Source organism: Oncorhynchus masou, chromosome 8 (assembly GCF_036934945.1).
Source record: "Oncorhynchus masou masou isolate Uvic2021 chromosome 8, UVic_Omas_1.1, whole genome shotgun sequence".
NCBI lineage: Eukaryota > Metazoa > Chordata > Actinopteri > Salmoniformes > Salmonidae > Oncorhynchus > Oncorhynchus masou.
The window spans coordinates 12,533,624-12,544,856 of record NC_088219.1 but is presented as its reverse complement, the minus strand read 5'-3'; the positions used below and the strand labels follow the sequence as shown (position 1 = coordinate 12,544,856).

Sequence of the window (11,233 nt, the reverse complement as noted above, 5' to 3'; positions counted from 1 at the left end):
TATCACCTTACCGTTGAACACCAAGCAGTTGCCATACCAGGTGGTGATGCAACTAGTCAGGAGGATCTCGATGGTGCAGCTGTAGAACGTTTTGAGGAACTGGGTGCCCATGCCAAATCTTTTCAGTCTCCTGAGGGGGAATAGGCGTAGTTGTGCCCTCTTCACATCTGTCTTGGTGTATTTGGACCATGATAGTTTGTTGGCGATGTGGACACCAAGGAACTTGATGCTTTCGACCCGCTCCACTACAGCTACATCGATGTGAATGGGGGCATGTTCGGCCCTACTTTTCCTGTAGTCCACGATCAGCTCATTTGTCATGCGCACGTTGAGGGAGAGGTTGTAGTCTTGGCTCTACACTGCCAGATCTGACCTCCTCTGACCTCCTCCATATTGGCTGTCTTATTGTTTATCAGGCCTACCACTGTTGTGTCGTCAGCAAACTTAAAGATGGTTTTGGGGACGTGCTTGGCCACGCAGTTGTGGCTGACCAGGAAGTACAGGTCGGGACTAAACACACACCCATGAGGGGCCCCCGTGTTGAGGATCAGCGTGGCAGTTGTACTGTTGCCTACCCTTACCACCTGGGGTGAAGCCCATCAAGAAGTCCAGGAACCAGTTGCAGAGGGAGGTGTTTAGTCCCAAGGTCCTTAGCTTAGTGATGAGCTTTGTGGGCGCTATGGTGTTAAACACTGAGCTGTACTCAATGAACAGCATTCTCACATAGGTGTTCCTTTTTTCCAGGTGGGAAAGGGCAGTGTGGAGTGCAAGTGAGATTGCTTCATTTATGGATCTATTGTGGCGGTATGCAAAGTGAAGTTGGCTTAGGGTTTCCAGGATGATTGTGTTTATGTGAGCCATGACCAGCCTTTCAAAGCACTTCATGGCTACAGTCGTTTAGGCAGGTTACCTTGGCGTTCTTGAGCACAGGGACTATGGTGGTCTGCCTGAAACATGTCGGTATTACAGACCCAGTCAGGGAGAGTTTGAAAATGTCAGTGAAGACACTTGCCAGTTGCTCCGCACATGCGCTGAGTGCTCTCATGCATGCTTCAGTGTTGCTTGCCTCGAAGCGAGCATTGAAGGTATTTAGCTAGTCTGGTAGGTTTGTGTCACTGTGCAGCTCACAGCTGTGTTTCCCTTTGTAATCCGTAATAGTTTGCAAGCCCTGTCACATCTGACGAGTGTCGGAGACGGTATAGTAAGATTAAATCTTAGTCCTGTATTGACGCTCTGCCTGTTTTATGGTTCGTCTGAGGGCATAGCGGGATTTCTTGTAAACGTCCAGATTAGTGCCGCCCTCCTTGAAAGCATCAACTCTAGCCTTCAACTCCGTGCGGATGTTGCCTGTAATCCATGGCTTCTGGTTGGGATATGTACAGTTTGCTTACTGTGGGGATGATGTCATCGATGGACTCATTAATGAAGCTGGTGACTGATCTGGTAACTCCTCAATGCCATCGGATGAATCCCGGGAACATATTCCAGTCGGGGCTAGCAAAACAGTCCTGTAGCTTAGCATCCTCTTAATCTGACCACTTCCTGCTTTAGGTTTTGCTTGAGACAGGAATCAGGAGGATAAAATTATGGTCAGATTTGCCAAATGGATGCCAAGGCAGAGCTTTGTATACATCTCTGTGTGTGGAGTAAAGGTGGTCTATAGTTTTTTTCAAATGTAACATGCTGGTAGAAATTATTTAAAGCGGATTTAAGTTTTCCTGCATTAAAGTCCCCGGCCACTAGGATGCCCACTTCTGGATGAGCATTTTCTTGTTTGCTTATGGCCTTATACAGCTCGTTAAGTGCGGCTTTAGTGCCAGCATCGGTTTGTGGTGGTAAATAGACAGCCTCAAAAAATATAGATGAAAACTCTTTTGGTAGATAGTGTGGTCTACAGCTTATCATGAGGTACTCTACCTCAGGCGAGCAAAACCTTCCTTAAAATTAGAGATTGTGCACCAGCTGTTATAGACACAGACCACTAACCCTCGTCTTACCGGAGGTAGCCGTTCTGTCTTGCCAATGCATGGAAAACCCAGACAACTGTGTATTATCAATGTCGTCGTTCAGCCACGACTCGGTGAAACACAAGATATTCCAGTTTTTAATGCCCTGTTGGTAGGATAGTTTCAAACGGAGCTCATCCAGTTTATGATTGAATGTTGGCCAATAGGACGGATGGTAGAGGCGTCAATGAATTCTCACAAGGCACCCAGATCTGCGGCCTCTGTATCTCCATCTCCTCTTCATGTGAATGACGGATTTGTGCCCGGTCCGGGAGCAACAGTATATCCTTAGCGTCAGACTCATTAAAGATAAATTATTCGTCCAGTTGGAGGTGAGTAATCATTTTTCTGATATCCAGAAGTTCTTTGTTATTAAAAATCTCAAAATATTCTTTGGAGTTTTTGCGGCCAACAATAATCATATTTGCTTGTTATTAATCTGTCTTTCTAGTTATCTGTGTTTGTCTTGAAATAGGTCATGTGTAGTTCCCAGAATACCCCCCTCTATCTTATTGACAGTGGCTGACATGCAGTATAGCCTAACATTTCAAATATGACACTTGCTTTTATACGACAACTCTGTGCACATCTTCCTCCACCGCATTGAGGAGGGGAGATTCACAGAGCCTTGACCTCCTCAGGATTGGCGGATAGTTTACAGAAACACTCCTTTTCAGTCAAATCAAACGTGGCTGTAGCCCATTGCTGCCGTCTCAGAAACTGATTAACAATCGGCAGTAAAACATAACGACTGCAAAGAAAAAGCTACTTATCGCAGGCTTGCCTTTGTCCAAGGACCGGCAGACACCGCATCAAAGGACGGTGGAAAAGTCACCTGGAACTCAAAGTGAACTTTGGGGTCAAATTACATCATTCTTTGTTTATTCATTTTTTACTATTGAAAGAAGATTTTGTAAAATCATGGAAATACGTATGGCCCGTTTCAGGCCACATCGCCTTTTGAATCATGATTAAATGTTGCTTTTAACAAGTTTGTTTTTTCAGCCAATTAATTTGCCCTATTTTCACCGGAATTGAAATAGTTTGAACCACCACTACAAGCTCTGACATACCCTGGGATCAGGCTTGCCATGGCCATTTCACACTAGACTGACAGCCCTGGCATGATAATGACAGCCCATAATCACAGACTTCATTCACAGGCTTTAGCAGAAAGACAAAGCCAGAACATAGCAAGATCAGCAATGCTAATCGCCATGTTTGAATGTAGTGTCCCGTTCCCACCATAGCCTCTTACAGTAAACTGTAGTACCACTGTTCCTCTGGGCCTCACACTATCCAGGGAGCTGTGAAGTGTGACTGACCAGGCTAGTTCAGTGATGCAGTGTGAACTTTGACACCAGGTCATAGGAGGTTCGGAGGAACTCCAGGTCATGGAGCCGACAGAAACACAGATAATCCCATGTGCTAAGAATGCTCCCTCATTACGTGTGTTGTTTAAAATAAACATCTTGTTCACATGTATTGATCCATAGTCTACCTATAGAGTTATCAGACTTCAGAATGCATCTAAACCCATGGAAGAGTATGGAATGTTCTTCTTTCCAATGCATGTTGTCCGATGCATGATTTCCCATCACAGTTTAAACTTTGCCAACACAGGTTATGATTCTGAATAAGACCATAGAAAAGTGAATCATTTCTATACTGTAAGTCAAATCAAAAGAAATGCCTGCAGATAGGAAGTCAAAGGGAAACCACGAGAAGAGACAGTCTTTATGGAGCTCCTTGTAAATCCCAGATAACAAAGGAGGTAAATGTATTGTATAAATGGAGACGAGATGTAGGATTCCACTTCCTCTCTTTTCATCACAGCTGGATCCTCTGCCTAGATCAGGGGAAGCTTGATTTAGAAAATGGTCAGGCATAAATACAGGTTTAGAATCCAGCTCGAGAGATTCTCAGACATCTCAGTGTCTTTGTCACACTTACCGCCTGACGTGACGTCCTTCACACCTGAACAAGACAACCACTCTATACATTAAGTGTAGAAGGGGTGACAATGGTCATCAATTGAACATGACCGAGAATTTCGGCAAAGAGAATGTTCGTTGTTAATGTTAATTGGGAAATCTGAGTAGAAGAGACTTTTCAAATAAGTTGTGTGAAGATGTCAACCGAGCTCAATAAAACATTTAAACGGCATTGATGGGCAAATTGTGTTTTTATTGTGATATTTGTTGTAATGTGGTGAGAATACTGATATCTCTAACTGAAATCGTACTAAATCGAATAGCCAACTGATGTGCAGACCTTAGAGGACACTTTTGATGACTTACTCCTTTTACTTTTCATTGGTTAAACATTCACCTTTTACTAGCCCTTGTATGTCGCTCGTAAGCCCCATATCTCCAGAGTTGCTTAACATGAACTTGGTTGGGATTGGGTTCTGTAATGTCATGTCGAAATCAAAATTATCAACAAGACAAAGGTTAATTACCCAGGCAAAAGCTAAGTCCGTCAATAGTGCCACGAGGCATTTTCAAGTCTGTCTCACTTGAGGTCACTGAGTTTACCACTCTGCAAAGCCAGCAAGTCCCCATTGCAACCAGAGACCATGCACAATGCCATGTCCAATTTGCCCTTTATTTAAAAATGCATATTAATATTGCCTTATGTGGTGATAACTTTCCATATGCCATATAATTGGGATATTTGTTGTAATGTGGTGAGAATACTGATATCTCTAACTGAAATCGTAGATGCAGATCTTAGAGGACACATTTGATGACTTACCTCCTTTTACTTTTCATTGGTTAAACATTCACCTTTTACTAGCCCTTGTATGTCACTCATAAGCCCCATATAGGGAAATCTGAGATGAAGGCAGGGTTGCCTAACATGAACTTGGTTGGGATTGGGTTCTGTAATGTAATCCATGGCTTCTGGTTGGGATATGTATGTTTGGTCACTGCGGGAACGACGTCATCGATGCACTTACTAATGAAGCTGGTGACTGATCTGATAAACTCCTCAATGCCATCGGAAGAATCCCGGAACATATTCCAGTCTGTTCTTGCAAAACAGTCGTGTAGCTTAGCTAGATCATAACAGTCCTGTAGCTTAGCTAGATCATAACAGTCCTGTAGCTTAGCTAGATCATAACAGTCCTGTAGCTTAGCTAGATCATAACAGTCGTGTAGCTTAGCTAGATCATAACAGTCCTGTAGCTTAGCTAGATCATAACAGTCCTGTAGCTTAGCTAGATCATAACAGTCCTGAATATTGGCTGGAACATAACAAATGACCACTGCGAATGTATAATGTAGCATTACGTCTATTCACCCTGATAGGAAAGGATTAGGGACCTTGATTATCACTGTCTGCCAAACATCTCTTACTGATAGAGGCTGACGGTATATATGGCTTCTGGCCCCAATTAGGCCCCATGCAATTGACACTCAACAAGTCAGTCTTGCTGATGGAATGGTCATGACGTTGCTCTAAACGATCTGGTGTAAAAATACGTTGTGTAAATGTTCTGTGAAATGTTCTATTTTCATATATTCACCAACATGGGTGTGTAAAAAATATATATTTTATTTCCTCATTCGTATCATTTTTGTAAATTATTAGCGACCTTAAAGTATTGTGCCATTTATCTTCCTTTTAAAAAATGGATAATCTAAGGTTTGTTCAGTCTCTGAGTCTCTGTGTTCATTGGTTATTTCAACATGCAGGCATGTGCTCCGGAATACCAGTAGTCTCAATTGAAAGGTTTACCTTACAAGGGCACGTTAAGCATATCTGGCATTTATAGACAGCTACTGCACTGACACCATTCTGCCTGCTATTACTTTACAGCTTCTGTGTTTATTTAGAATGCATCTGACCAACATAGAGGATATTAGGAGGCAGTAAGTATATTGTAAATGAAAGTTTATGGTAAAACTGCCCCATAAACACGTGGCTATGTAAGTAAGAATCAGCACTGCAGAGGCAATTGGTTTTTATTGAAGGTGGCAAGACATTTTTGCTCTGTTTGGTTTCTTTTATTTGCTAAAATGAATTGTCTGTTTACGTCAAATATGAAACATTCCCTTCTTTGATTGGCTGTAAACAGATTCCATTCTGATGATGGCACTAATATCTTAACAATTACATTTGAAATTGATCCACGAGAAAGGTTAGTTGCAGGACACTTTAGTAACTACTTTTTTTCAGTTTGTTGAGAGCATATATAGCACATAAATTTCAAGTTAACTGATTTAATTTTTAAATCATTGTAATAATAATGGATAATTGAGTTGTGGGTCGGCCATCTTGATATTTGAACAGTAAAGCTACACTCATGACCGATGGCTGTCGTAGGCCTATTTATTTGTATGTGTTCTAAACACGTCTCCATGAGCAGCTTTTCGGCATTTCCTATACTATCAAAGCTTCAGACTCTCTCAACAAACATAACGCTGTTACTGTGGTGAGGACATTTTTACAACATTACACCAGTAAAATTTACAGCCTTGATGGAACTAAGAGCAAGCTCCTGTTTATACAAATGATTATGTTTACCTGGGGTGGTGGGGGGAGGGTGGACACCACTGAAAAAGAAAAGCCTTATTACAAATGTGTTCAAATATATATATATATATATATATCAACAATAGTTTTTAGCAGCTTCCTTTAAATCGAGAGCCATCATGTTTACTTCATGCCAGGGACCAAATGATGATCATGTTCTGATACCATTACATAAACCCAACATTAGCACCATTATTATGACGATGCCCCTCATGGTGCTGACCAGTGTTTCTGTGGCAACCCCAGCCTCTCAGCAACATACTCATCATCTAGTTCTTTCTTCTTGTCTTTTGTGTTTAGATGGAAGGCAGATACATCTCAGATACTTTCTCCTGGAGAGCAAAAAACAACCCCACCTACAAATAACTGTCAGTACAACCCTTGTGCGGGCTGGCAGTGGGTTCAGGCTCAAGTTCAAGATTTTGGAGGTACTTCCTGGTGTTCAGGAGGGCACTGATATCAAAGACAGTACAGGACCATGTAAGCACATACTATCTCACTGATACCACCCGTGGTGTTTGAAGCAAAATGTAGCTGAGGGACAAAGGTCACAACCATTGTCATTTACAATGTCCATGCATCCAAACAAGACCTGACTCACAACAGGAAATGCTTTGTCCTAACCAAGTGTCACTCCACATTGGGTTGTCAAGTCTGGGTATAGAGACAAATAACAAATGATTGATATTTAAATGTATTTAATTTAATTCCTTGCCTCAGTGAGAGGAGGTAGCTGACTCAGGTTCTTGATACATTTTTATGGTTGTAAAAATATGTATAAGTTAGATTTATCTCATAGAGTGTGTTAGATATTCTACATTAAAACTGTGAATACCTCCTCTGTCAGACATACAAACTACACTCTGGTTTGGCCCTCATCATTCAAATAGGCATTTCTTATCTTTGAGGCAGGGCTAAAGCATACCTTAGTGTGTTTGACACTGTAAAGAGAGTTTCTAACATTGTTTGTTAATATAGGACTCCAAATGAGACAGTATTGACTCTACCTGTACAGTTTATAATCACAACCCCCACCGTGCTCCTCCCTGGGATCAGAATCACACCCCCCACCGTGCTCCTCCCTGGGGTCAGAATCACACCCCCCACCGTGCTCCTCCCTGGGATCAGAATCACACCCACCACCGTGCTCCTCCCTGGGGTCAGAATCACACCCCCCACCGTGCTCCTCCCTGGGGTCAGAATCACACCCCCCACCGTGCTCCTCCCTGGGGGTCAGAATCACACCCCCCACCGTGCTCCTCCCTGGGATCAGAATCACACCCCCCACCGTGCTCCTCCCTGGGATCAGAATCACACCCACCACCGTGCTCCTCCCTGGGGTCAGAATCACACCCCCCACCGTGCTCCTCCCTGGGGTCAGAATCACACCCCCACCGTGCTCCTCCCTGGGGTCAGAATCACACCCCCACCGTGCTCCTCCCTGGGATCAGAATCACCCCCCCCCACACCCCCACCGTGCTCCTCCCTGGGATCAGAATCACACCCCCCACCGTGCTCCTCCCTGGGGTCAGAATCACACCCCCACCGTGCTCCTCCCTGGGGTCAGAATCACACCCCCACCGTGCTCCTCCCTAGGGTCAGAGTCTCATCCCAGGGCTGTGCTCCTATCTGGCCTGGGGTCAGAATCACACCCCCACCGTGCTCCTCCCTAGGGTCAGAGTCTCATCCCAGGGCTGTGCTCCTCCCTGGCCTGGGGTCAGAATCACACCCCCCACCGTGCTCCTCCCTAGGGTCAGAGTCTCATCCCAGGGCTGTGCTCCTACCTGGCCTGGGGTCAGAATCACACCCCCCACCGTGCTCCTCCCTGGGATCAGAATCACACCCACCACCGTGCTCCTCCCTGGGGTCAGAATCACACCCCCCACCGTGCTCCTCCCTGGGATCAGAATCACACCCACCACCGTGCTCCTCCCTGGGATCAGAATCACACCCACCACCGTGCTCCTCCCTGGGGTCAGAATCACACCCCCCACCGTGCTCCTCCCTGGGGTCAGAATCACACCCCCCACCGTGCTCCTCCCTGGGGTCAGAATCACCCCCCCACCCCCCACCGTGCTCCTCCCTGGGATCAGAATCACACCCCCACTGTGCTCCTCCCTGGGATCAGAATCACCCCCCCACACCCCCCACCGTGCTCCTCCCTGGGATCAGAATCACACCCCCCACCGTGCTCCTCCCTGGGGTCAGAATCACACCCCCACCATGCTCCTCCCTGGGGTCAGAATCACACCCCCCACCGTGCTCCTCCCTGGGGTCAGAATCACACCCCCCACCGTGCTCCTCCCTGGGGTCAGAATCACACCCCCCACCGTGCTCCTCCCTGGGGTCAGAATCACACCCCCCACCGTGCTCCTCCCTAGGGTCAGAGTCTCATCCCAGGGCTGTGCTCCTATCTGGCCTGGGGTCAGAATCACACCCCCCACCGTGCTCCTCCCTAGGGTCAGAGCCTCATCCCAGGGCTGTGCTCCTCCCTGGCCTGGGGTCAGAATCACACCCCCACCGTGCTCCTCCCTAGGGTCAGAGTCTCATCCCAGGGCTGTGCTCCTCCCTGGCCTGGGGTCAGAATCACACCCCCCACCGTGCTCCTCCCTAGGGTCAGAGTCTCATCCCAGGGCTGTGCTCCTCCCTGGCCTGGGGTCAGAATCACACCCCCCACCGTGCTCCTCCCTGGGGTCAGAGTCTCATCCCAGGGCTGTGCTCCTCCCTGGCCTGGGGTCAGAATCACACCCCCCACCATGCTCCTCCCTGGGGTCAGAGTCTCATCCCAGGGCTGTGCTCCTCCCTGGCCTGGGGTCAGAATCACACCCCCCACCGTGCTCCTCCCTGGGGTCAGAGTCTCATCCCAGGGCTGTGCTCCTCCCTGGCCTGGGGTCAGAATCACACCCCCCACCATGCTCCTCCCTAGGGTCAGAGTCTCATCCCAGGGCTGTGCTCCTCCCTGGCCTGGGGTCAGAATCACACCCCCCACCGTGCTCCTCCCTGGGGTCAGAGTCTCATCCCAGGGCTGTGCTCCTCCCTGGCCTGGGGTCAGAATCACACCCCCCACCATGCTCCTCCCTGGGGTCAGAGTCTCATCCCAGGGCTGTGCTCCTCCCTGGCCTGGGGTCAGAATCACACACCCCACCGTGCTCCTCCCTGGGGTCAGAGTCTCATCCCAGGGCTGTGCTCCTCCCTGGCCTGGGGTCAGGAGATGTTCCCCAGTAGATGTATCCTCCTACTCTGTTTACTCACCGCCTCTCTCACCTTGCACTTTGGACGCCGCACCCTGTCTTTGGTTACGAGATTAGCAAATAACTAAGTACTGTGTGTGATGCAGCAGGGTAGATGCCACAGACATCCTCAGCGTGCCTTTGCTCCGCAGGCCATTGTAACAGGTAGAGGGTGGGTATGATGTCACAGGGCTGTTATAACAAGTAGAGAGGTAGACATGATGAGGTAGAGAGGTAGACATGATGTCACAGGGCAGTAGAGAGGTAGACTTGATGTCACATGGCTGTTATAACAGGTAGAAGGGTGGACATGATGTCACAGGGCTGTTATAGCAGGTAGATAGGTAGACATGATGTCACGGGGTCGTTATAACAGCTGGAGAGGTAGAGATGATGTCACGGGGCTGTTATAACAGGTAGAGAGGTAGACATGATGTCACGGGGCTGTTATAACAGGTAGAAAGGTGGACATGATGTCACAGGGCTGTTATAACAGGTAGATAGGTAGACATGATGTCACGGGGGTCGTTATAACAGCTGGAGAGGTAGACATGATGTCACGGGGCTGTTATAACAGGTAGAGAGGTAGACATGATGTCACGGGGCTGTTATAACTGGTAGATAGGTAGACATGATGTCACAGGGGTTGTTATAACAGCTAGATAGGTAGACATGATGTCACGGGGCTGTTATAACAGGTAGATAGTTAGACATGATGTCACGGGGATTGTTATAACAGCTAGAGAGGTAGACATGATATCACGGGGCTGTTATAACTGGTAGAGAGGTGAACATTCTGTCACAGGGCTGTTATAACAGGTAGAAGGATAGACATGATATTAAAACTGCTCAATTCTCCTGAAGACACTCCTTATCGCTCCTTAACCCGCCACTCACTTTTACTGTGCAAACAGTCATGGCTTCTAGGTGAGGTGTCTCTTGCCCTGTCTGTCTCATTGTCTCTGGCCCTGTCTGTCTCATTGTCTCTGGCCCTGTCTGTCTCATTGTCTCTGGCCCTGTCTGTCTCATTGTCTCTGGCCCTGTCTGTCTCATTGTCTCTGGCCCTGTCTGTCTCATTGTCTCTGGTCCTGTCTGTCTCATTGTCTCTAACCCTGTCTGTCTCATTTTCTTTGGCCCTGTCTATCTCATTGTCTCTAGCCCTGTCTGTCTCATTGTCTCTAGCCCTGTCTGTCTCATTGTCTCTGGCCCTGTCTGTCTCATTGTCTCTGGCCCTGTCTGTCTCATTGTCTCTGGCCCTGTCTGTCTCATTGTCTCTAGCCCTGTCTGTCTCATTGTCTCTGGCCCTGTCTGTCTCATTGTCACTTTCATCCACTGCACCACTTTTTAATGTCTCCTCTAACCTGATGATTTTCAAAGCTCCACACCACGATGATACAAAATAATACATACAAGACCAAACACAATGATTACGTACATACTTTTCTTTAACGTTCT

The 11,233-nt window shown here is 47.0% G+C and overlaps 1 protein-coding gene across 1 annotated transcript; it reads left to right on the top strand.

The window, feature by feature from the left end:
* The first annotated feature begins 450 nt into the window (after nucleotides 1-450).
* On the top strand, nucleotides 451-9,773 carry LOC135543750 (formin-2-like). Its single transcript, XM_064971105.1, has 3 exons — nucleotides 451-503; nucleotides 7,605-8,300; nucleotides 8,384-9,773. The coding sequence occupies exons 1-3, from the start codon at nucleotides 451-453 to the stop codon at nucleotides 9,771-9,773; spliced, it is 2,139 nt and encodes a 712-aa protein (XP_064827177.1).
* Nucleotides 9,774-11,233: the final 1,460 nt, after the last annotated feature.

Excerpts from the sequence above, each read along its gene's own strand:
- LOC135543750 (XM_064971105.1), top strand. The coding sequence starts at position 451 with ATGGTTTTGGGGACGTGCTTGGCCACGCAGTTGTGGCTGACCAGGAAG. Across the intron at positions 504-7,604 it reads TGGCTGACCAGGAAGTACAG|AATCACACCCCCCACCGTGC; the intron begins GTCGGGACTAAA and ends CCCTGGGATCAG. Across the intron at positions 8,301-8,383 it reads CCACCGTGCTCCTCCCTAGG|AATCACACCCACCACCGTGC; the intron begins GTCAGAGTCTCA and ends CCCTGGGATCAG.